The sequence below is a fragment of the Gigantopelta aegis genome, chromosome 7, assembly GCF_016097555.1.
Source record: "Gigantopelta aegis isolate Gae_Host chromosome 7, Gae_host_genome, whole genome shotgun sequence".
Lineage (NCBI taxonomy): Eukaryota > Metazoa > Mollusca > Gastropoda > Neomphalida > Peltospiridae > Gigantopelta > Gigantopelta aegis.
Genome location: NC_054705.1, coordinates 2482328 through 2509187, shown reverse-complemented (window position 1 = coordinate 2509187; position 26860 = coordinate 2482328). Strand labels below are relative to the sequence as shown.

The window sequence follows — 26860 nt, the reverse complement described above, 5'->3', positions numbered from 1 at the left end:
CCTGCGACGTAGATATCTCAAGCCAGCACTCGACCGACCGAGCTAAATCACGCCCCGTGTTTGTTTTTCGACACTAGTTTAGTTGGGGATGTTCGGCATCCACAGTGATTCCGGTTATTATAATTGCATCTCCGCGCTAGACAGTGTCGAAAGGGTGGTTTTGCCAACGTTTTTATTGTTCCGGGAATCCCGGGAGAGAGAGAGAGAGAGAGAGAGAGAGAGAGAGAGAGAGAGAGACAGAGACAGAAAGAAAGATGTTTTATTTAACGACGCACTCAACACATTTTATTTATGGTTATATGGCGTCAGACATATGGTTACGGACCACACCGATTTTGAGAGGAAACCCGCTGTCGCCACTTCATGGGCTACTATTTCCGATTAGCAGCAAGGGATCTTTTATTTGTACTTCCCACAGGCAGGACAGCACAAACCATGGCCTTTGTTGAACCAGTTATGGATCACTGGTCGGTGCAAGTGGTTTACACCTATCCATTGAGCCATGCGGAGCACTCACTCAGGGTTTGGAGTCGGTATCTGGATTAAAAAAAACCATGCCTCGACTGGAATCCGAACCCAGTACCTACCAGCCTGTAGACCGACGACCTAACCACAACGCCACCGAGGTCGGTACACACACACACACAGAGAGAGAGAGAGAGAGAGAGAGAGAGAGAGAGAGAGAGAGAGAGAGAGAGAGAGAGAGAGGCAGAGAGGGGCAGATATATATATATAAAAGAGCACATCGACATCTATTGGATGTCAAACATTTGGTAGTTCTGATATTTGGTAGTCATCGGAGGAAACCCGCTACATTTTTTCAAATGCAGTAAGGTATTTTTTACATGCAATTTCCCACAGACACGAAAACACATACCACGGCCTTTGTCCAGTTGTGGTGCACTGGTTGGAACGAGAAAAAAACCTAATCAGCTGAATGGATATACCGAGGTGGTTAGAAAAAGAGGGATATAGAAACACACCGGGGGGGGGGGGGGGGGGATAGAAAGACAGAGATACAGAGACAGAGAAACAGACAAACAGAAAAAAGATACACACGTAGATACAGGCAGACACACACACGGAGAGAGAGAGAGAGAGAGAGAGAGAGAGAGGAGAGAGAGAGAGAGAGAGAGAGAAAGAGAGAGAGAGGGGGGGGGGGGGCAGAGACAGAGACAGATAGACAGAAAAAGAGACAAACAGAACAAGAGAAATAGATACACACATAGATATAGGCAGATACACAATCTAATTAAAATTAGCTCCACTATTACATGTGGATCTAACAGCAGCCAGTTGGAACTCATGTCCACCAATCAAAACCTTACTTGCAGAATCATGCCAGTAATTTAAAATTACGAATGCCTTAAAACATGTTTTATTTTATAAAATAAATAATTTGTAATGTAAAACTGAAGACTGATAACCCATCCCGTACGTATTGGTATGGTTCGCTGTACTGCGGCCACTAAAATAGACTCGCCCGATATTTTTAGAATTTGTATGCTCCCAAATAACGTTATAAAAGGCGAAGTGTGATTGGTCAATATTGAAATTATTATTTACAGACGAAATGTTACTTGGACATTGGAGACTACTCAGTGTTGTTAGCAATCTGATTAAAATTAATTCTACTGGTTTAAATAAGGCATTCGTAATTCACATGAAACATGTCGTATACTCTAAGGATAATTCGGAATGTTTTCAAATTATTTTTAAATCACTGGCATGATTCTGCAAGTAAGTTTTTGATTGGTGGACATAAGCTACAACTGGCTGCTGTTAGATCCACGTGTAATAGTGGAGATAATTTTAATTAGATTGGCAGATACACGGAGAGAGAGAGAGAGAGAGAGAGAGAGAGAGGGGGGGGGAGAGAGAGGGAGGAGGGGGGAGAGAGAGGAGAGTGAGAGAGAGGAGAGAGAGAGAGAGAGAGAGAGAGAGAGAGAGAGAGAGAGAGAGAGAGAGAGAGAGAGAAGAAGAAGACGAAGAAGAGGAAAGAATGATAAAAATAACAATCAACTTAAAAAATTTCAATGAGATTAAAAGCAAGATATCGTGTTCAGCTGAAAACAGTCAAATCCATGTGATCGACGCGCTGATCATACTCGGCCATATTTCATGTCTGTCATATGTGGAAGATTTTTACAAGCAGAGCCTTGCACTCCATCCTAAATCTCAGATTGCAGAATCCGTAAATGATGGGGTTGGATGCGCTGTTGATGAAGTAGGACCTCAGGAAGAAGTTGTAGGCGGCGGTCGCCCCCGGACTCAAGCTGTCGAACATGACGTTGTGGATCCCTCGAGCCGCCATCAGTCCCAAGTGAGGGAGAAAGCTGAGCACGAACACCAGCGTGATCAGAAACAGCATGAACGTCGTTTTTCTGGCCTGCTGTACTCGCGCGGATTTCCCCGTCTGGACCGCTGGTCCTTTCGTGTCCAGCGTTGACGTCTTGCCATCGCATTCATTTGTAACGGAGTCTGTGATTGGTTCGTTGAGCCGCGTGTTGATGGTAGGCGTAAGGTCATTGCTCTCCTCTGAGACTTTAAGGTAGCGAACTCTCTGCCGCATCTGTGTGTTTGTGGCGAGTTCCGCTTTCGGTTCGTGTAACCCCACACGTTTTGAGACAGTCCGCCATATGTGGAGGTAGAGCACAACCATCACAGACACAGCTATGACAAACAGAAGGAACAGGATCCCGTTATACAGAAGCGGGTAAATCGTTCCGATGAATCGATCGTCCGTGGAGCAGTCGGTTCCGTTAATATTGGAATATTTCGTCAAAACTGTTCGCGGTCCGTACAGAACAAAATTGGGCCACGCGAACAACATTGCCATCGCACAACTCAACCCGACGGCGACCTTGGCCCAGTTTATGGACATCTGTTTGGCGAGAGGCTTGCAGATTTTCTTGTATCTGTCCGTTGCTATGGCGACGAGAACTGCCGCAGATGTCATGATAGTGAAAGCGTTACAGAAAATCTGCGCTTTGCATAGTTTGACGTTTTTGAAAGTGTAGTTTTGACTCAAGTCTGCAAGTTGTCCGGGAATCGCGACGCAACAGGTCAGAAGGTCAAAGAACGCGAGAGTCACGACGAAACAGCGCGTAGTGCTGACCTTGAACTTCGCCAGGTAGATGTAGCAGACGATGATGTTACCGATGAAACCGACGACCGTGATGGCGGCCAGAAACACTATAGCAGGGAGGACCGTCAGCTCGAACTCCTTGTTCAGTGAATGAAGATATTCCTCCGCGTTTATCGTATGCGTAGTGTCATTTTCAGATGTGTTGGTGAGACCCACATAGAGCATGTACTTTACAGCAGGCATGATTTATCTGAAAATGTAAGAAAACGAAATATTTTTTCTTGAATAATGACCAACAGCTTTGTTTTTGTGTGGGTTTTTTTTTCTTTGCGCGTGCGTGTATGTGCGTGCGTGGTGTGCATGTGCGTGTCTATATGCATATATTAATTCTCCATTGGAACCGATCTATTTGTTTGTGGCTGGATATTAGACCCCTATGACAGTAGGCCGTGTATGACGATATGGGTGGTGGGTGGGGTGTAGGTATTAGTAAAGTTCTATTTCTGTTTAACGACACCATCATTTTTTGTTGTTGTTGTTGTTGTTGTTTGTTTTGTTTGTGTTTTTATTTATTTATTTTTTTTTTTTTTTTTTTTTTTTTTGGGAGGGGGGGGGGGGGGGGGGGGGCACAAGCGGAGGATAATATAAGTAATGAGCTTATTAAGTGCCTCTTTCCTTTAATATTGGATCATGTGGTCAAACGTTTCAATGATATATTGTCAAAAGGCTATGTTCCTGCACATAACTACCGTAAGTTCTATTGGTAAACTTTGTTTGCAACAAATAGTAAAGTACCGTCTTACAACAAAATGACCAAGTTGATAACTGTTAAGCTGGATTCAGACAGGGAATCAAAACAACAGATCATTTATTTACATTAAAAACCACTATAGATCTAAAATGAGGGTTTGATTCCGTGGATAGAAGTAAACTATTTCATAAGACTGCTCGTATGAGGATTACAGGCAATGTTAAAAAAATTATAAAATTTCTGTATGCCAGTGTCACATATAGTGTTCAAACTGATAGAGGAACATCACAACCATTTCAGTCAAATATTGGTGTTCGACAGGGTTGTATTTTATCCCCAACATTGTTCAACATGTTCATTAATGATTTTCAAGAATATATATAATATGCAGAATTTGTCATAAGGTATCATTCAAAATAATGCGAATAAGCCATCTGCTTTTAGCAGATGACCTCCTGCTTCTGTTGGAAACATTGCAAGGACTACAGTTACTTCTTAACCAACTAGATAAATACTGTAAAAATAACATACTTACCACTAAAATTGTTATTTTTGGTGGCCAGAGGGCAACAAGTGATCATTTATGGCATCTGTGTGGCAATATAGTACCAGTAGTTTCAAAATATACATATCTAGGAGTGGACTTAACTCCAATGGTTAATTTTAAAGAATGCTCCAAATCCCTTTGGAAAAAGAACTACAGAAAGAACTATTGGACCAGTGGACATGTCATGTCAGTTATTTAATTACCTTATTGAAGCTATCCTTTTACATGCCAGCTAAGTCTGGGGTGCCCTTTTCATATCATTAACATGTCTTGAAACTTTCTTGCCAAAGAAGGTGCTCTTACAATTATGCAAGTCAACACTACAATTAAGCAATCGTGCCCATAACTGGGCTTCCAGAACTGAGCTTGTTCTATACCCACTTTTATTATCTGTATTAAAACGAATGGTAAATTGTTGCTAACAATGTAATATTACAATATGTTGTTTTTTTTCTTTTCTGAATGCACTAACCTTGATCTGAAAAACACTGGCTGGCTACATAAACTTTGTTGCTATATTGAAAATTTAAAGCAAGAAAAAAGTATTGTAAATTATCCTGCTCGTCTTATTAGTGCGACTAAAGCTAAACATTTCGACCTTTTTAGAGGAAATTTTGTTGCTTCAGCGAAATGATCTAGTAACAGGACGAGAACGTATGTATTATATAAAGAGAATATACAGCTAGAACCATTCTTATTAAATTGCATACATTCACAACATCACAAACCATTTATTAACTACGTCTCAGCAACCACAAAAAGTTGACACCAGACGATACACAAGACCCGTTACCCCAGTAGAAGAGCGAATGTGTAATCAGCGCAATCTGATTGAAGATGAATATCACCACATCATAATATGTGTGAAATATAATACTCCACGCTCTAAACTGTATGAATATTTAACATTACATAATAACGCATTTATAATACTGTTTATGCATGAAAACATTATATTTATTATACAAAACCATGATCCTGCTTGTGCAGGTGGTAGAGAGTAAACTTGTTTATGATTATACATGTATTAACCAATAATTAGTTTAGTATCCAGACCTTGTCTTGTATTAACCAATAATTAGTTTAGTATCCAGACCTTGTCTTGTATTAACCAATAATTAGTTTAGTATCCAGACCTTGTCTTTTAAGGTGCGCGAGTGCGATCGCGCTCGCACAGTGCACGTAATTTCAATGTGGCGAGTGTGAAACATAACGCACGTTACACTTAACAAACAGTGCACGTAAAATAATGTTGTATGTTGCTTGCCACTATTTACCTTATGTAGCCGATAGAATGATCCGTTGAATAATACCAGAAGAAAAACAAAAGTGACGAGAACGGTAGCGTCCATGCAAGCTTTTAATACATGACTGGTACTTATCTTTGCTGTACACATCGGAAAACACAGGTTTAATAGACATCTTCGAAGACGTACCAATTCGATCAGAACTCCTTTGCCTATTTAATTTGTTATTAATTAGAAACAGTCCACTTTTGCAAGGTAATAGTTCACAACGTCTGATAAGGTTAACTCGTTATACTGTTCAGATATTTATGAAAAACTGAATTATGGAATTGAATTAAATAGTGCCTTCTGTAGCATACACAAATGAACTCGTTTCGGAAATCATCCTCTGTCCGAGCCAATACTATACAATACACGCCATCAAAATGCAAATTAGGGCCAATCAAATATTACGTGACGCTCGAGGGTGTAGATCCAAACCTAATGTGGCGTTGCATGTGTGTGTGTGTGTGTGTATTTAACAGCGTTATGTAGCGCGCTATTTTTTATTATTACTTTTTTTTTTCTTTTTTTTTCTTTTTTTTCTCCATAAACGGTCTGTCATAGCGACAATGTTTAATGTTAGTTAAGGATTTATAAATCGAGTTGAAATGGGTATCTGCGCTATCCCAAATTGCAAAATAGTACCTTAAAATTACCTTACACCAATCGCATGACTTATTTGGGAATTGAGGGGGTGGGGGTCCAAACGTTACGTAATATTATGGGGACGTATGGTCTAGCTTTACGGAGCGTTACATAAACAATACTAAACGAGTTCCCGTATTACAACGAGTTTATTTTTAATCGAGCGAAATCGAATGATGTACGATTAAGACACACGAGTTGTAATATAAACGGTCTCACACGGGAACCAGTATAGTATTTCATTTATTACGCCGCACATCGATAAACAAAAATGACGTCATATTGTGGCTTCTTCATTGAGCTATTTATCAATGAAACTTTGCATTCTGACGTCACACATCTATCAATGAAGTTTACACAAACAATAGTATAAAACTATTCAAGGCTAAACTGAATTATTAAAATATATATCTTGTTAAATTATGCTGCTAACACTAATTATATACAGCATTTTTCCGATTTAAAAATATGAATCGAAAGAACGATATGCACATTTTTTGCATAACATCAATGCGGAGCTATATATTGTGACATCCCTGCTCACGTGATCAGAGGTCATAATGTATTTTCACTTGTGTAGAGACGATAAATATCACATGGGTATCTTTTCCACCGCGGTGTAGTAAGGGTGTGTGTGTGTGTGTGTGTGTGTGTGTGTGTGTGTCTAATTTGGACATAATAGCGTAACGTAATATTTGAACAGCCCCATTGTGAATAACAGGGGGTGGGGTGAGTGGGGAGCGGCAAGTGTTGCCTTCGGTTTAATAACAACATTAGGACACTAGAATGAATGAATGTTTAACGATGTCTGATGGTTTTACGAGCATTTGCCCGAGCAATGCGATAACTATTCAGGTTATCCCCGGTAGGTTCGCGTTTGAACCTCTCGAGGGTCCTGTTTCGCTCTTTGATTGCATCTTTGCATATCTCATTAAACCATGGTTTATTGAAACGCTTGGGTACTGCCGAAGTCTTAGGAATAGTTTCCTCTGCAATATCTTTCAAGTTAGAGGTGAACAAAGACATGGGATCATCGGCACCAGTCATGGCAATTTGTTGCAGTCAAGTGCTGCATAGATGCCGAAATTGATCCCAGTTTGCCCCTGTCAACTTCCATCTCTGAACCCTTTCAAGTGATGGAGGTCCATTATTCCCCAAAATAATTGGAAAGTGGTCACTACCACAAGGGTCTGGACAAACTTTCCAGGAGAAATCAAGACAAAGTGATGGACTACAAAGGGATAAATCAATGGATGTGAAATAACCACTTGCACGATGAAAGTATGTATGACTTTTATCATTAAGTAATATTAAGTCATTTTTGAGAATTAAGTCTTCTAATTGTTTACCTCTAGTATTTATGTCATCGCATCCCCACAAAGTGTGATGAACATTAAAATCTCCCATGATAATAAAGGGAGTAGGGAGTTGATCAAGAACACCTTGAAAGTCCCTAGTGTTAAAATTGTAATTGTTTCGAGGGGGTAAATAAACTGAACAGAGCGTAATAGTTTTATGAGTCGTGACCTTTACAGCCACAGCTTGTAAAGTTGACTTTAATATGACTTCACTCTGGGGAATGTTTTCATTTACAATAATGGAAACTCCCCCAGACGCTCTGTTTTCACTTTGTTGACATTTATGGTAGAGATTAAATCCTCTGATGTTAATACTGTCAGTATCCTTCAGGAAGGTTTCCTGAAGACACACTGCAAGAGGATTATACTTTTGAATTAGAAGACTTAATTCATCAAAATTGGGCCTAAGCTCACGACAGTTCCACTGGATAACTTTATTTTCCATCGGGACGACGTATGGGTTTTCTCTTTGGCTTTGCTGGTGGACATTGTGGTCGGCAATGATCTGGAGATGAAATCTCCATATCATCATCACCGATATGAGCCAAAGTTTCGTAGATATTGCTGATCGGGACCGAACGTAGTTCGATCTTTTTCAGCCTTCTAGACAGTATTTCTGGAGATTTCTTTGTGCCATTGCCTGTCTTAGAGACTAGTGCTCGACCTATTTGGTGATTTTAAAAATCCATTGATACTTGTGTTTCAATTTCCTTTTGCTGGGGTGTAATTGTTTGTTTTTGTGCTGCTTTTTGCACCTGTTTTTGCGCCTTCTCAATATCGGACAGTTTCTTGTACTTGGCTTCATCACAATGCCAGGTGAGGTCTGTTGACGGCTTTTTAGTGGCGCCTTTGGCAGCAGCTGCAGCTGCATATGACTTGTCACCGACTGTAGGTGTTACTGTCTCCACCAACCTCCTGGCATCCGTGAAGGACATTTATTTTGGGGCACTAAGGCAAGTTATTTTGGGGCACTGGGGCACTAAGGCCTATGCAGTTTGTTGGATACTGATGTCTTGATATGTGTGTTGTTGTCATGCATTTGTACTGACTCCGACGCCAAAATAACCGTAAATAAAATGTGTTGAGTGCGTCGTTAAATAAACCATTTCCTCCTTTCCGTGTACTGACTGGACAGTTGCTCGAATGTCTTCTGGTCCTAACTCGCGGTCACGGCCAAACACGCCCTCTGCAAGTCCACAGCTAATAACTAATTCAAACGGCAAAACTAAGTTTAGTTGAAACACTCATACCTAAAGCTTGGACAAATTCGCACATCTGGCTGCTGGCGAGCTAAGCTCTATTTGTTTGGGGTTTTTTGTTGGTGTTTTTTTTTCTTTTTTTTTCTTGGTTTTTTTTTTTTAATTCTGCCTTGCCGAGGTATTTTGATGTTCAACAACAAAATACACAACTGAATGGAAAGCGTGCGTGATTGATTCGGTAAATATCGGAAGTATATTTTAATTTTAATTTTGGTATAATCTGACATTAAAATTTCGTTTGGGGTAATTGTCCTTTCATCTTTCAGAGTTTGGGTAATATGTCGGACTATTTCAATCTTGAAAGTTAATACAAGAAGACTGTCAAGACATAAAGCTATTTTATATTATATTATTACAGAATAGAGTATGACATTGCCGTCGAGTCATTTCGTCTTATATTCAAATTAAAAGAAAAAAAGTTTTTTTTTTTTAACGACACGACTAGAGCACATGGATTAATTAATCATCGGCTATTGGATGTCAAACATTTTGTAATTCTAAAATATAGTCTTAGAGAGGAAACCAGTTACATGTTTCCATTTGTAGCAAGGGATCTTTTATATGCACCATCCCATAGACAGGATAGCACATACAACGACCTTTGATGCCGTGGTGTACTGGCTGGAGCGAAAAATAGAACAATGTGACCACTGACGGAAATCGATCCCAAACCGAGCTTTACCAGTAGGCTACGTCCCGTCCCTTATATTCAAATTAAAGTAATCAGTCAACCAAGTTTGAATTATTTGTGAATTGAACGGCATTCTGAATCGAACAGTTACCCTCATCCAACCGTAACAAATAGGCCTACCCACATCCTCATGATGCATGGCACTGTCAGTTACCAACATCACACGCAATTTTTTATGCCCGTTATCTAATTCCCAAATACTCATCATGTACGTCCAGTTACCCGTATGTGGTTATCCCCTGTGATAGTATGAAAACAGACGTTCCGTGTGGGAAAATCTATAAACTTTAAAGCGTTTTTTATTCACTGTCATACACTAGTACCATAATACGCAGTAACATGGGCGTCAATTTAAAAGTGGGGGGGATGTGTCAGTGTGTGTGTGTGTGTGTGTGTGTGTGTGTGTGTGTGTGTGTGACAAAGGAATGTGAATGAAAATCATAAAGCTACACATTAGTGGTTGAACTTTTAATTCAAGAAAACAAATCCAAATTGCAAATCAAAACAGTTTAACAAAATAGTTGTCTATGTTTTAAAACCGACCAAAAACAGTACGTCGTGTGTCGCTTTTTGTTGTTGTGGGTTTTTTGTGTTTTTTTGTTGCTTTTGCTAAAGGAAAAAGTGTGTGTGTGTGTGGGGGGGGGGGGGGGCATTTATATAGATTGTCCCCCGGCGCTGAAAAGTGAGGGAGACGCGTCCCCCCCAGTCCCCCACCGATCGACGCCCATGGGCTGTAACACTATAATGAATTAATCTAATAGTACAGGGAACGCCTTTTTTCAGACTAGTGAATATACTATAAGTTCTTTATTTTAGAGCCGATTGTTGTCCAAATTGCACACACAAAAAAAGAGTGTTTAGTTGTTGGGGGGGGGGGGGGGTGTTGTTTGTTTGTTGTTGTCTTTTTTTCTTGGGTTTTTTTTTTTTTGCTATTTCCAAAACACTTTCACTTTTCTTCTTACGTCAAACCAAACTGAAATTATTTTTTAAAAATACCCAAAAAACAAATAACAATACATTTTCGTAGATTGGTGGGACGGATTGTAAGTGTGGTCATTACAAAATAATATTATATAGGACTACATATAAGTGGTGCAGTTCAACAATTACGTAACGCTTTAAAGTCCGAACCACGTTGTTAACAATTACCATAAATTACTCTCCTACCTTTAATTACCAATAGATATTCCTCACACTTTGACAAGACAGAAATCGTGGGAAAAAGAAACATTACCATAAGACAGATTTCACATACCAGATTGTAGCTATGTCGCCGAGATCTCCTAAAACTGAAAAACCCATGTAATTTCTAGCAGTCTGGCATTTTACTTTTTTCTATAATTTTTTTATATATATATTTTTTTTTTTATGGAATACTCTTCAAGAGGAGTGGAAGCCTCTCAAGTATGTGAATTAATCAATGTGACGTCATCAAGATTGTATTGTCTCATAATCAACGCATGTCTTGATGTGTATATTAGTCACGTCATTCAATCCCACCGTTCAATAATTACGTAACGCTGCTAAATTCGAACCACATTGTTAACATAGTCGTCGGAAACTGGAAGGGGGTGTGGGGGGGGGGGGGGGGGCAGGGGCAAGGGCGCATGTGTCCCCAATTTACATATATTTTGCTTTATATTTGCTTTATAATAGTGTAAAAGTGTTTAAATATAAAAGTGTGCCCACCCACTTTTTGGCACCTTCCTACGCCAGTGCACCTACCTTTAATTACCGTTAGATTTCTACCACATTTTGTCCAGACTGGCATCTTCAAAAAAACTATTGCAATTACACAGATTTCACATACTAAATTAACCATATCAGCTATTGCTATATCGACTTCGCTGAGATCTCTTAGAGGAAAAACCTATCATTTTTCTCCATTGTGCTTTTTTTTTTTTTTTTAAATTGAATACTTTTCAAGAGGGGTGGAATCTTCCGAACAATGTGACGCAATTAATATGACGTCATCACAATTACTTTATACCATACCATACCTCATGTGCATACGCTATATTCAAGATGCCAATGACACATGTTGTAAATATCATAATAGTGTACATATTGATACTGTTCCCAGCTTTTACCGTTCAAATACACAAACTAATGTACATACATGTAATAATACCAACCCAAAACATGATTATGCTGATTCTGAATTAACCGTACCTAGTGATATTCAAGATGTCAACTGTACATAATATTATAGTAAATATAATATTGAAAATACAGCTACTACCCCAAGGTGTGTCCATACAAATACTGATAACAGGTTGGAAGCCAACACTTTAGATATTGGTGATATGACTAATACTGCTTTGAACAGTGACTGCATTAAGTTGCGAATACTCAGTTTGAATGTCTGTGGTTTGAGAAGTAAACTAATTATACCTGATTTCTTATTATTAATATCAAAATATGATATATTATATTTTTTAGAAAGCAAAACAGATCAAACTGACTGTATGTCAAATCTTATTCCAGGATATACAACTTATTTCAATAATAGAAAAGGTATAAGGCCCTCTGGTGGCATTGTTATTAGTGTTAAAAATGAACTGGTTAATATTGTTAAAATTAATGAAACAAACCACTCACAGTATTTGTCTTGGTTTAGTATCACAGGCACTCAGACTAAGAACGATAGTAATTGTCTAATGGTTGGTGTTGTATATATTCCACCTACTGGCTCACCATATTACAAAGATGACACTTTTAATATTATTGAAAATGAGATATTTGACAATGTGTAATCAGGAAAACAACTGCTCCTGCTTGGTGATTTTAATGCCAGAACCAGATGTTCTACTGATTACATTATAGACAACAATATAATTGAAAAAATCTCTGTTAATCAAGCAGCCGATATGTTAAAAAAATCTATTTTTAGACACAGCAGTCTCGACATTCGGTCACACGCGCGTGCACAAATATAGCCGGAGTAAAAGGTCAGAGGACAACAAGTGGTTCGGAGCAAGAAGCAAATATTTACGAACTAAATATCACGAAGCTAAAACTGTATACGCAAAACATAAAACTGCAGATAATAAAATGAGATAAATAAATGCTAGTAAATCTTATAAGAAATCTATATTTAAAGCATATTCACAAAATAAATTTAAGACAGAAAATAAAATGAGACAATTACGTTCAGATGACCCAAAAGATTTTTACAAAATATTTAAGAATAAAGAACAACGCAACCTGGACAAAAACGCCCCTTCTATAGATAATGTTTTTGAATATTTCAGTGATTTAAATAAAGGCGAACCCAATGATGATAACCAATTTCATTTTGATATGGACCAAGTACTAAACGAAGTAAACAATGATTGTCATTTTATTAACGGGAAATTCAGCGAAGATGAAATAATGAAAGCTATAAAAAAAAAAAAAATTCCAAAAGCTTTCGATATGGTACCAAGAACTCAACTTTGGCATAAGCTGTTACAAAATAACATAACCGGTAAATTTTTCAGAATTATCTACCAGATGCATCAAGGTCTAAAATAATTAATTTCCGTAAATAATCAGCAATCAGCTTTATTCCCTTGCAACAACGGTATCCGCCAAGGCGAACATTTATCCCCTCTTCTGTTCTCCTTATATCTCAACGATTTAGAAGATTATTTATCCAACCAGGGATTCGAAGGAATCCGAATTAAAACAGATAATCAAGAAAACCCGGTAAACATTGCTATGCACATCCTTTGTTTGTTATATGCAGATGATACGGCCTTGTTAGCAACAAGTGCAGCTGACCTACAATACACTTTAAATACGTTTTACCAGTATTGCAATGATTGGAAACTTAAAATTAATAGTAACAAAACAAAAATACTGATTTTTAACGGAACTGCTAAAGACTATAAACATATTTTTAAGATAGGAAACACTATTTTAGAAAATGTTAAAGAATACAAGTATTTAGGAATTACTTTTAGTAAATTAAATAACTTCCGAACTACCAAGAGCAGACTTAGTCAACAGGCTACCAAGGCTATGTACTTTGTACTTGCGAAATCAAAGGAATACCATCTATCAACTGAATGCATAACTTAAAATGTTCGACTCGATGGTCCTGCCAATCTTATTATATGGCTGCGAAATTTGGGGGCACGAGAACAATGATATATTTAACTCTGTGCAAATCAACTTCTTTAAACCTATTTTATCTGTTAAGAAATCAACACCATTATTTATGTAATACGGAGAGCTAGGACGAATGCCAGTTGAATTGCTCATACATAGAGGAATAATATGCTACTGGGCACGGCTTTTATCAGGAAAAGAATCAAAACTATCTTTCTTATCAAACTAAACTATGTTAAATGATCATCTTACTAACGGAATCAACTATAATTGGATCACCGCTATCAAAAACATTTTGGATAACTTACGAGTGATCAATGTATGGATATCTCAATCGTTCATTTCAGTAAACTGTCTCACAATAAATCAAACAAAGCTGGGGCGGATCTAGAGAGGGGGGGGGGGTCCAAGGTGTCCGGACCCCCACTCAAATTTGAGAAGTGCCCCTTTTATTTAGGCTTTTTAGGTTTTTTACAAATTTATTTATTCTGTCAATGTATAGAACACTGTAGAATACGTCTGCCAGCGTCCCTGTTGTAGCACTATTATATTATGGTCCATGTGAACCGTGTGTAATTTTTCAATAGTGCCTTTTCATAATGTTATGGTGCCCTTTTTGTCTTGGACCCCCCCCCCCCCATCAGAAAAGCTGGATCCGCCCCAGCAAAGGCAATACGATCAATATTTATAAATATGGAGAAATAACTTATCACAATCATCGAGAGGGAAAGGTTACGAGCTATATAAAGAAAACTTATTTATTGAAAATTATTTTAATATACTTCCTGAAAAACTATGGTCAGTTATCATAAATCTAGAAGGTCTAACCATTATTTACCCGTTGAAACTGGTCATTCCTATAGATGAGAGACTGTACACTATGCGACGTCAATCAATCTAATTAAAATTAGCTCCACTATTACATGTGGATCTAACACCAGCCAGTTGGAGCTCATGTCCACCAATCAAAACCTTACTTGCAGAATCCTGCCAGTGATTTAAAAATAATTTGAAAACATTCCGAATTATCCTGAGGGTATACGACATGTTTCGTGTGAATGACGAATGCCTTAAAACATGTTTTATTTTATAAAATAATGTAAAACTGAAGACTGATTTAGTTTTTTTTTTTTATATAAATAAATAAATAATTTTTAATGTAAAATTGAAGACTGATAACCCACCCCGTACGTATTGGTATGGTTCGCTGTACTGCGGCCACTAAAATAGACTCGCCCGATATTTTTAGAATTTGTATGCTCCCAAATAACGTTATAAAAGGCAAAGTGTGATTGGTCAATATTTAAATTATTATTTACAGACGAAATGTTACCTGGGCATCGGGTACTACGCAGTGTTGTTAGCAATACGATTAAAATTAGTTCTACTGATCTAAATAAGGCATTCGTAATTCACATGAAACATATCGTATACCGTCAGGATAATTCGGAATGTTTTCAAATTATTTTAAATCACTGGCAGGATTCTGCAAGTAAGGTTTTGATTGGTGGACATGAGCTCCAACTGGCTGGTGTTAGATCCACATGTAATAGTGGAGCTAATTTTAATTAGATTGGACGTCAATGATATTGGAGATGAATTTCATTATATTTTTGTTTGTACGTTTTTTTCATGACTTAAGGGTCCAGTATATACATTAATATTACTATACACGACCAAGTACTTATAAATTTAAGGAATTAATAAACAGTAAGCGAATCGGAATATTAAAGAAATTAGCATATTTTATAAGTGTAATTATTTAAACGTCCCTCACCAAACCAAACAAAAATATATAACTATTATTACGATGACATGTTTGCTTATAAGTACTTGGCCACACATGATGTATATCCTGATTATATTTATATAAACACCAACTTGTGGTTTGTGTATAACGATGTTCTTAAATATGTACATGTATCTAATGCATTTAGAGTTTTTGTTATACATATTGTTCTTATAGAATTTTATTTATTGGTCTTTGTTTATTATCAACCATCTAAGATCTTGTCACGTGAATGTTATAAATTGTAGATGTACAGTATATATTCCTCCTATGCCGTTGTGCAACGGCCCGAGTGTAAATAAATTATTGTCTTGTCTTGTCTTGTCGTATATATTGACCCGTTCCATCGAGTGGTACTAACTAATCACTCATACACCAGGTACCAAATGCACACGCACACGGGCACACACACACACACGTATACAATTAAGGCGTATACAGCGTATTTAATTTATCTCACTTGCGCTCGCCGTTAGGTTTTACCTAGTTGATATTATTTATTGTTTACGAGGCCAAAACAAGAGTGACAAGTGACTGTCGTCGACCTTTAATAGTTAATATTACGTTTATTTACTATGGGAAGTTCTTGCAAAATAGTATCAGTGGCGTAGGAAGGTGCCAAACGAGGAGTGTGGGGCAGGGGGTCACACTTTTGTGTTTATACACTTACACTATTATAATGCAAATATAAAGCACATGACCTCTCCCCCCCCCCCCCCCCCCCCGATTCCAATGCCAGTGAATATTGTAAAAACCTGTTCAGATATACAATTATAATGTTTTGTATAACTATTTAGAACACTGCAGTTAATATTAATTAATCTGAACTGAATGAGTCATAACTTACCCGCGGTGGACGTCTATTAATGTTATTGTAAGCAAAAAAATCTTTACAGCTACAAAACGAAACCGTCCTGTTATGGACGCGGCCACATTTGTTCTGACGTAAACTTTAGGAATGACTTATGACGTCAACCTGGGGCTGACGTCAATAACTGTTTGTTGACAGTGAGGCCGATCACGTGACTATTTTCGACGAAGAGAAAGTTCAAGGCAGCTACCAAAAAAAAAAAAAGAGTGGTGATCAACTTGTGTAGATGACGTCACAAGTATGACGGACAAGGGGAAAATAAGGTAAAATTACCACAACAAAATGTGTTTATTTTTTGCGTAAACATCCCCCCCCCTCTCTCTCTCTCTCTCTCTCTCTCTCTCTCTCTCTCTCTCTCTCTCTCTCTCTCTCTCTCTCTCTCTCTCTCTCTGATCTGAAGTGACCTATTAAGTATGACTTGATTAACTCCCTTGTACGGTCTCCAGTTTTTATTTCGGGACTTTAAAATGTCTTATAATGCTAATACGGAAACCTGATGATAGAACAACCATAAAAATGACACACACACACACACACACACACACACACACAAACACACGCACACACACACACAAATACAAACACACACACACACGCACTTTGAAAATTCGTCCTACGGGCCTGTGTAGTCCTGTTGAAGGGCCAGCTTGAGTATGCGGTGCAGAGTTGCATTCTCCATCTCTGGTTTCAGTACATCTTGCCGATAGTGTCCGTCACTCATACAGGTCACAAAGACGTTCGGGCTGACGTTGCTCCCTATTATCTGGTACTTCCTGTGCCCGATGGTAGTGGATGCCAGGAAGTCGCCTTAATCGGGATGACCATCTGGTAGGGATCCATGAAATCTCCCTGGATCGCGTTCCGGTATGCCGCGGCAGCTTGTCGCACACGATCATCGATGGAGAGCGTGTTGGTTTCAGCGGGGCCTTGTCTGCAACCTTCCACTTTTTGGGTTCCCGATGTGCGTCAGCTGTCGGTTCCGCAACAACAGTGGGCGGAGACACAGGTAGCCGGTCTGTTGCTATCTGCGTCGGTGCTAGAACAGAAGGGACCGCCACTGTCAGCTTTGGCCCCCCCCCCCTGGGCCGCTCCTGGCGTGGTTTGTAGCCGAGTAGTGTGGTCCGTCGAAGCAGAAGGGACCGCCCCCGGCAGTTGATCCGTCGGTTTTGGTCCCCCCCCCCCCGAAGCGCCCCTGTCGGTCTCACCTTCTTCTTGGAAGCAGGTGGCACCGCCCCTGGCTTTTGACCGGCCGGGTTTGGCCCCGACTGAGCTGCCTTTGGGGTGACGGCCCGGGACATAGAAAATCCTATTTTGTGTAGTACCGGTTTGCCGAATTATGAATGTCCTGGGAAGTCGAAGGAACTAATTGGTTTACATGTTCTGCATTGCAATGTGTGAGCCGTGTTTTCTTTACCAACGAAATGAGAAGCGTTTGTAGTCTAGCATTACTTTCTGGGCCATAACCGCCTTGGGTCTCCTTCTCCTCCTGCGCGCTCCTGGCGTGGTCTGTAGCCGAGTAGTGTGGTCCGTCGAAGCAGAAGGGACCGCCCCCGGCAGTTGATCCGTCGGTTTTGGGCCCCCCCCCCCCCCCCGAAGCGCCCCTGTCGGTCTCACCTTCTTCTTGGAAGCAGGTGGGACCGCCCCTGGCTTTCGACCGGCCGGGTTTGGTCCCGACTGAGCTGCCTTCGGGGTGACGGCCCGGGACATAGAAAATCCTATTTTGTGTAGTACCGGTTTGCCGAATTATGAATGTCCTGGGAAGTCGAAGGAACTAATTGGTTTACATGTTCTGCATTGCAATGTGTGAGCCGTGTTTTCTTTACCAACGAAATGAGAAGCGTTTTTAGTCCAGCATTACTTCCTGGGCCATAATCGCCTTGGGTCTCCTTCTCCTTCTGCGCGCTCCTGGCGTGGTCTGTAGCCGAGTAGTGTGGTCCGTCGAAGCAGAAGGGACCGCCCCCGGCAGTTGATCCGTCGGTTTTGGTCCCCCACCCCCCCCCCCCCCCACCCCGAAGCGCCCCTGTCGGTCTCACCTTCTTCTTGGAAGCAGGTGGCACCGCCCCTGGCTTTTGACCGGCCGGGTTTGGCCCCGACTGAGCTGCCTTTGGGGTGACGGCCCGGGACATAGAAAATCCTATTTTGTGTAGTACCGGTTTGCCGAATTATGAATGTCCTGGGAAGTCGAAGGAACTAATTGGTTTACATGTTCTGCATTGCAATGTGTGAGCCGTGTTTTCTTTACCAACGAAATGAGAAGCGTTTTTAGTCCAGCATTACTTCCTGGGCCATAACCGCCTTGGGTCTCCTTCTCCTCCTGCGCGCTCCTGGCGTGGTCTGTAGCCGAGTAGTGTGGTGCGTCGAAGCAGAAGGGACCGCCCCCGGCAGTTGAGCGCCGGTTTTGGATCAACCCCCCCCCCCACACACACACACACACACACACCTCCCGAGGCGCCCCTGCCGGTCTCGCCTTCTTCTTGGATGCAGATGGGACCGTCCCTGGCTTCTGAGCCGCCGGGTTTGATCCACGCGGAGCTGCCGTGGGTCTCCTTCTCTTCCTACTTGTCGATCTACGCGGCTTATTGTCACCGTATATAAGAGGGACAGTAGCAGCGTTGCCGACATGCTGAATACGGTACTTGGCCTTAGGACCAAGCACGTTCAACACAGCCGCAAGGGTCGAGGGGGGTGGGGGGTGGGGGGTGTGTTTTCAAACCAACTTCATTGTACAGCGCTCAGAGTAAGTATGCCTAATTATTACACCTTCATTTTCGTTTCATACACAAATGAGTTAACCGTAATTGATTTGTTACTATTATATGTTTTTGTTTCAGTTGATAAATGTTGATAAAATATCATAAGAAATTGCATATTACATGTTTCACTAGGCTATATACTAGTAAGTGGACAATGCATTAATCCATCTACATCCAGGTACAAGTGTCTACCATGGCTATTCTAGCAACTGCTTCCAACCCTGCGTTAGAAAGTATTGTGGCCTGCTACATCCCAACAATTGGATCAGGTGTTACAATGCCTGATGTTCACTACAGAGTTTGGGTCTCAAAGGCCGGGAACAAAGGGGCATTCATACAGCCTAACATAGTCTGATGTTCACTACAGTGTTTGTGTCTCAAAGGCAGGGAACAAAGGGGCATTCATACATCCTAATATAGTCTGATGTTCACTACAGAGTTTGTGTCTCAAAGGCAGGGAACTAAGGGGCATTCATACAGCCTAATATAGTCTGATGTTCACTACAAGGTTTGGGTCTCAAAGGCCGGGAACAAAGGGGCATTCATACAGCCTAATATAGTCTGATGTTCACTACAGAGTTTGGGTCTGTAAGGCAGGAACAAAGGGGCATTCATACAGCCTAATATAGTCTGATGTCCACTACAAAGTTTCGGTCTCAAAGGCAGTGAACAAAGGGGCATTCATACAGCCTAATTTAGTCTGATGGTCACTACACGGTTTGAGTCGCAAAGGCAGGGAACAAAGGGGCATTCATACAACCTAATTTAGTCTGATATTCACTACAACGTTTGTGTCGCAAAGGCAGGGAACAAAGGGGCATTCATACAGCCTAATATAGTCTGATGTTCACTACAGAGTTTGTGTCTCAAAGGCCGGGAACAAAGGGGCATTCATACAGCCTAATATAGTCTGATGTTCACTACACGGTTTGGGTCTCAAAGGCCGGGAACGAATGGGCATCCATACAGCCTAATATATTCTAATGTTCACTACAGAGTTTGTGTCTCAAAGGCCGGGAACAAAGGGGCATTCATACAGCCTAATATAGTCTAATGTTCACTACAGAGTTTGTGTCTCAAAGGCCGGGAACAAAGGGGCATTCATACAGCCTAATATAGTCTAATGTTCACTACAGAGTTTGTCTCAAAGGCTGTGAACAAAGGCGCGTTCATACAGCCTAATATAGTCTGATGTTCACTACATGGTTTCGGTCTCAAAGGCAGTGAACAAAGGGGCATTCATACAGCCTAATTTAGTCTGATGTTCACTACACGGTTTGTGTCGCAAAGGCAGGGAACAAAGGCGCGTTCATACAGCCTAATATAGTCTGATGTTCACTACAAGGTGTGGATCTCAAAGGCTGTGAACAAAGGCGCGTTCATACAGCCTAATATAGTCTGATGTTTACTACAGAGTTTGTCTCAAAGGCAGGGAACAAAAGAGCATTCATACAGCCTAATATAGTCTGATGTTCACTACAAGGTGTGGATCTCAAAGGCAGTGAACAAAAGAGCATTCATACAGCCTAATAGACAATCTCTACCCTCCTCTTCACAGCTACTTGAACAAAAATGTTATATGGTTCATCTGCAGGCTTTAATTTGGAAATTGTCCTTGAGACTGATTAACCGAATTATAAAGTAACTCATAGACTAAAGTCAGAACCAACTTGTTAACAACCATGATAAATTAATCTACCTCTAATTACCGTTATATTTTCTCCACTTTTTGTCCAAATATAAATCGTGAAAAAGAAGCATTACATTGACATGGATTGCACATATTAGACTGAAACCATATCACCTCTATCGACTTTGTTAAAATGTCCTAGAACAAAACACGTGCAATTTTTCATTATCTGCTATTTCCCTTTGTTGTGGAATGATCTTCAAGATGGGTGGAAGCCTGTTATATATAGGCCATACTCTCTCTCTCTCTCTCTCTCTCTCTCTCTCTCTCTCTCTCTCTCTCTCTCTCTCTCACTCACACACACACACACACACACACACACACGCACACACACACATACACACTCGCGCGTATAGCCAGCCATTTGACCGTAAAAAGGAAGTATTGCGGCTTCACCATTCGCAACTACACGTTGTAACTTTTATATGTTTAGAAACATATCACTGGAAAAATAATAACACCAAACACACTTAACGGTGTACTAGTTTATTAGAGCACTTTATCACTATATTAACGGTGAACACGAAGTCCAATCAGATTAAAACAGCATTGCGTGACATTTCATCTATTAATAATTTAAATATAGACCAATTACACTTCGCCTTTTATAGCGTTATTCGGGAGCATACAAATTCTAAAAATATCGGGCGAGACTATTGCAATAGGCGGACTTTTTGGTCAATTTCAACATTGAAAAAAACAGGGGGAAAAGTGCAGTAATAAACTCTGGATTGGATACTAGTATAAACAGATTTTATGGCTATATCATCACGCTTTTTGGGGTTTTTTTTTTTGTCTTAAAACGAATTTTATATAAAATGTTATATTGAAATTAGTTTCCGACATACTTCGTAATTCACCCGAATAATTTCGTATGTTTTCAAATTCTTTTCAAATCACTGGCATGGTTTTGCAAGTAAGGTTTTAAGTGGTCGAATGAAAGGTCAACTGGACATGAGCTCCAACGGGCTGCTGTTAGATCCATATGTAATATTGGAGCTAATTTTAATTAGATTACACAAAGTCGATACCTCTTTAAGTTACAAATCTGTACACATCAACACAATTCATTTAAACATAATATTACAGTTACTGATGACAACATTGAACATTCTATTTCAAAATTACAACAGAAGCTGACCAATAGGAATAGTATATGACATGCGAGGTGGAACAATGATTTATTATTTTATTGTTTTAAAAAATCGTCCGATAGCTTTAAAAACGTTTTCCTGTGGATAGCTTCAAACACGTTTTTCTACATTGGTTAACAATGTTTCAGTTATTTAAAGGTTAATTTCAGTTATTTAAAGGCATACTGTCACGGGTTTAAGGACCTTATTTCTCTAAAAAAAAAATAATAATAATAACTAAAAATTACATTAATTGTTGGAAACCAAATCTAGCTATTGCATCACCTTAACTGAACCATGATAAAGTGAATTCCATGTCAACCCTCTCGGCAATTTAAGTTTTTGAATTATGGACCATTGTCATAATTCAATTATTTGTTTACAAAAGATCATTAATAAATGGAGTATGGTGGTTATGAAGATGGTTGAATAAAGTACATTGCGGGACAAATCAAATTATTTTTGTTCAGGTAATACTTTGTTAGACCATTAAATAGGTCAGTGGTCTGTGGCAATATGCCTTTAGAGGTTAATTATGTTTTTATATAGTCAGATACGAAAATACATTTTATTTTTCAGTCCATCCCGTAACTCCAACACCAGAGTCTACGAGCCTGAGAAAACTTAGTGTTCCATATTAAGTGTAGATAAGTATTAAATATGAGTACCATGGGCTTAAAAGGTGACTTGTGTACATTATATTAATGTGTTGTTTTTATTATTGAAAATAATATACTTCTTAATTACTTTTACATATTTGAAATTTTGTGTATGTCTTTTGAGGAGAAAAGGGAGATTTTTTAAAAACAAATTAATTTCCTCTTTTGGGCCTAAAATGTGTTTCTGTATGACGTATGGAATTTCCAGCAATATTTCACTGGAATTGGTTAAGTGGTTTTGGAAAAGACGTAAACCTTGAAATGTTTACACAGAACGAACAACTACGGACGAAAACCGATCGCAATAGGTCACATGACCCTCCACCCTCAACAAAAAAACCCACCAAACAAACAAACAAAAAACTCCAACAACTGTAGCATCCATGATTTAAAAAAAAGAAGTATTATTTTATTTCATTTATTTATTTATTTATCTGTGGGGGGGGGGGGGGGGGGGGGGGGGGGGGGGGGGGAGGGGCAGTTACAAAAGGTACGTGGACCAACACGGCTAAAAGGGCAACCCAATGAAAAAACAAACCCATATATAAACAAACAACAACATGACACAGAGGCACTTGAACATACTATGGACGGACAGATCCCCTGGGTCCGCCATGGATCCGCCACTGGCTTCGTAAAGTGTGAAAACAATGTCTTTTCGCCGTCACGGTGAATTATCAGTGGACTTGTCATACTATAAGTTAGTAATGCTACACTGTACAGCTACACGTAAACAACATAGAATCAGTGGACTTGTCATATCATAGGTTAGTAATGCTACACTGTACAGCTACACATAACCAACATAGAATCAGTGGACTTGTCATAGCATAGGTTAGTAATGCTACACTGTACAGCTGCACGTAAACAACATAGAATCAGTGGACTTGTCATACCATAGGTTAGTAATGCTACACTGTACAGCTACACGCAAACAACATAGAATCAGTGGACTTGTCATACCATAGGTTAGTAATGCTATACTGTACAGCTACACGTAAACAACATAATACCATAGGTTAGTAATGCTACACTGTACAGCTACACGTAAACAACATAGAATCAGTGGACTTGTCATAGCATAGGTTAGTAATGCTACACTGTACAGCTACACGCAAACAACATAGAATCAGTGGACTTGTCATACCATAGGTTAGTAATGCTACACTGTACAGCTACACGTAAACAACATAATACCATAGGTTAGTAATGCTACACTGTACAGCTACACGTAAACAACATAGAATCAGTGGACTTGTCATACCATAGGTTAGTAATGCTACACTGTACAGCTACACGTAAACAACATAGAATCAGTGGACTTGTCATACCATAGGTTAGTAATGCTACACTGTACAGCTACACATAACCAACATAGAATCAGTGGACTTGTCATACTATAGGTTAGTAATGCTACACTGTACAGCTACACATAACCAACATAGAATCAGTGGACTTGTCATAGCATAGGTTAGTGATGCTACACTGTACAGCTACACGTAAACAACATAGAATCAGTGGACTTGTCATAGCATAGGTTACTAATGCTACACTGTACAGCTACACGCAAACAACATAGAATCAGTGGACTTGTCATACCATAGGTTAGTAATGCTACACTGTACAGCTACACGTAAACAACATAATACCATAGGTTAGCAATGCTACACTGTACAGCTACACGTAAACAACATAGAATCAGTGGACTTGTCATAGCATAGGTTAGTAATGCTACACTGTACAGCTACACGCAAACAACATAGAATCAGTGGACTTGTCATACCATAGGTTAGTAATGCTACACTGTACAGCTACACGTAAACAACATAATACCATAGGTTAGTAATGCTACACTGTACAGCTACACGTAAACAACATAGAATCAGTGGACTTGTCATAGCATAGGTTAGTAATGCTACACTGTACAGCTACACGTAAACAACATAATACCATAGGTTAGTAATGCTACACTGTACAGCTACACGTAAACAACATAGAATCAGTGGACTTGTCATAGCATAGGTTAGTAATGCTACACTGTACAGCTACACGCAAACAACATAGAATCAGTGGACTTGTCATAGCATAGGTTAGTAATGCTACACTGTACAGCTACACGTAAACAACATAGAATCAGTGGACTTGTCATAGCATAGGTTAGTAATGCTACACTGTACAGCTACACGTAAACAACATAATACCATAGGTTAGTAATGCTACACTGTACAGCTACACGTAAACAACATAGAATCAGTGGACTTGTCATACCATAGGTTAGTAATGCTACACTGTACAGCTACACGTAAACAACATAGAATCAGTGGACTTGTCATACCATAGGTTAGTAATGCTACACTGTACAGCTACACGTAAACAACATAGAATCAGTGGACTTGTCATACCATAGGTTAGTAATGCTACACTGTACAGCTACACGTAAACAACATAGAATCAGTGGACTTGTCATACCATAGGTTAGTAATGCTACACTGTACAGCTACACGTAAACAACATAGAATCAGTGGACTTGTCATACCATAGGTTAGTAATGCTACACTGTACAGCTACACGTAAACAACATAGAATCAGTGGACTTGTCATACCATAGGTTAGTAATGCTACACTGTACAGCTACACGTAAACAACATAGAATCAGTGGACTTGTCATAGCATAGGTTAGTAATGCTACACTGTACAGCTACACGTAAACAACATAGAATCAGTGGACTTGTCATAGCATAGGTTAGTAATGCTACACTGTACAGCTACACGCAAACAACATAGAATCAGTGGACTTGTCATAGCATAGGTTAGTAATGCTACACTGTACAGCTACACGCAAACAACATAGAATCAGTGGACTTGTCATACCATAGGTTAGTAATGCTACACTGTACAGCTACACGCAAACAACATAGAATCAGTGGACTTGTCATAGCATAGGTTAGTAATGCTACACTGTACAGCTACACGTAAACAACATAATACCACAGGTTAGTAATGCTACACTGTACAGCTACACGTAAACAACATAGAATCAGTGGACTTGTCATACCATAGGTTAGTAATGCTACACTGTACAGCTACACGTAAACAACATAGAATCAGTGGACTTGTCATACCATAGGTTAGTAATGCTACACTGTACAGCTACACGTAAACAACATAGAATCAGTGGACTTGTCATACCATAGGTTAGTAATCATACACTGTACAGTTACACGTAAACAACATAGAATCCTCACCCAGAATGGTTCAATATGGCAAAGAAAACATTCACACGTTACCAAGGCAGTATTTCTGTCAGAAATATGTTTTGGGGGTATGGCGCTATGGAACTGAATGCAACGAGTCAACAGTGGGTATAGGGGGCCTCCCCTAGAAAAAAAAGAGAGTTAAATTTAGGGTTAGGGTTAGGGTTAAGAAAATCATACATTAACGTAAAGAGTAATTAATTTTGTCAAAAGGTTAAATCTTTTTTTTCAATCTGCAAAAACATTTGCCTATGGCGACATACCTGTTTTACCCTCTAGCAGAAAAAACCTGCATGGCTATTGTGTACAAAACAGGCAAATGAAATCGACAAACGGCGCGTCATGGCACGAAAAAAAACTACATGGTGTTAATATTCTTAAAGGTTCAATAATAAAAACAGTTTCCACATTGGGCCTTCATATTCTGAGCGGCGAAACTGAAACACTATCTTCTGACGTCTATTTTCATAAAATTGTCAATTCTCTTTCTGTCATTGTCTGTCCTGTGTCAGAAGGAATATTACGTTCCCTCCATTGGCGTTCACACGGGCGGAGAACATAGGAGCGAACTCACCTCTTCCAGATCTGGGGCCTAATTCACTAAACTCTCGCAACTTTGCGATATCGCAGTGCAATGCTAAAAGACTTGCAAAGAGGATGCTTTGTTGTCTAGCAGAGCCTAAGAGAGCTTTGTGAATTAGGCCCCTGGACTTGAAATTGTTTTGGACGTATATTCTTCAGAGAGAAAGAGAGAGGGAGGGATGGAGGGACCGAGAGAGAGAGAGAGAGAGAGAGAGAGAGAGAGAGAGAGAGAGAGAGAGAGAGAGAGAGAGAGAGAGAGAAAAGAAAGAATGACAAAAATAACTATCAACTTCAAAAAGTTCAATGAGATTAAAAGCAAGCTATTGCCTAGCATCTTCAGTTATCGTGTTCAACTGAAACCATTCAAATCCAAGTGTGATCAATGCGCTGAACATACTCGGCCATA

At 39.6% G+C, this 26860-nt stretch overlaps 1 protein-coding gene across 1 annotated transcript; it reads right to left on the bottom strand.

The window, feature by feature from the left end:
- Nucleotides 1–2018: 2018 nt before the first annotated feature.
- LOC121377300 (cholecystokinin receptor type A-like) lies at nt 2019–16468 on the bottom strand. Its single transcript, XM_041505237.1, has 2 exons — nt 16360–16468; nt 2019–3338 (listed from the first exon to the last, which is right to left on the bottom strand). The coding sequence occupies exon 2, from the start codon at nt 3329–3331 to the stop codon at nt 2129–2131; it is 1203 nt and encodes a 400-aa protein (XP_041361171.1). The 5' UTR covers nt 3332–3338; nt 16360–16468; the 3' UTR covers nt 2019–2128.
- Nucleotides 16469–26860: the final 10392 nt, after the last annotated feature.

Bases quoted from the DNA above. Each gene is read 5' to 3' on its own strand.
- LOC121377300 (XM_041505237.1), bottom strand. From the start codon at position 3,331: ATGCCTGCTGTAAAGTACATGCTCTATGTGGGTCTCACCAACACATCT.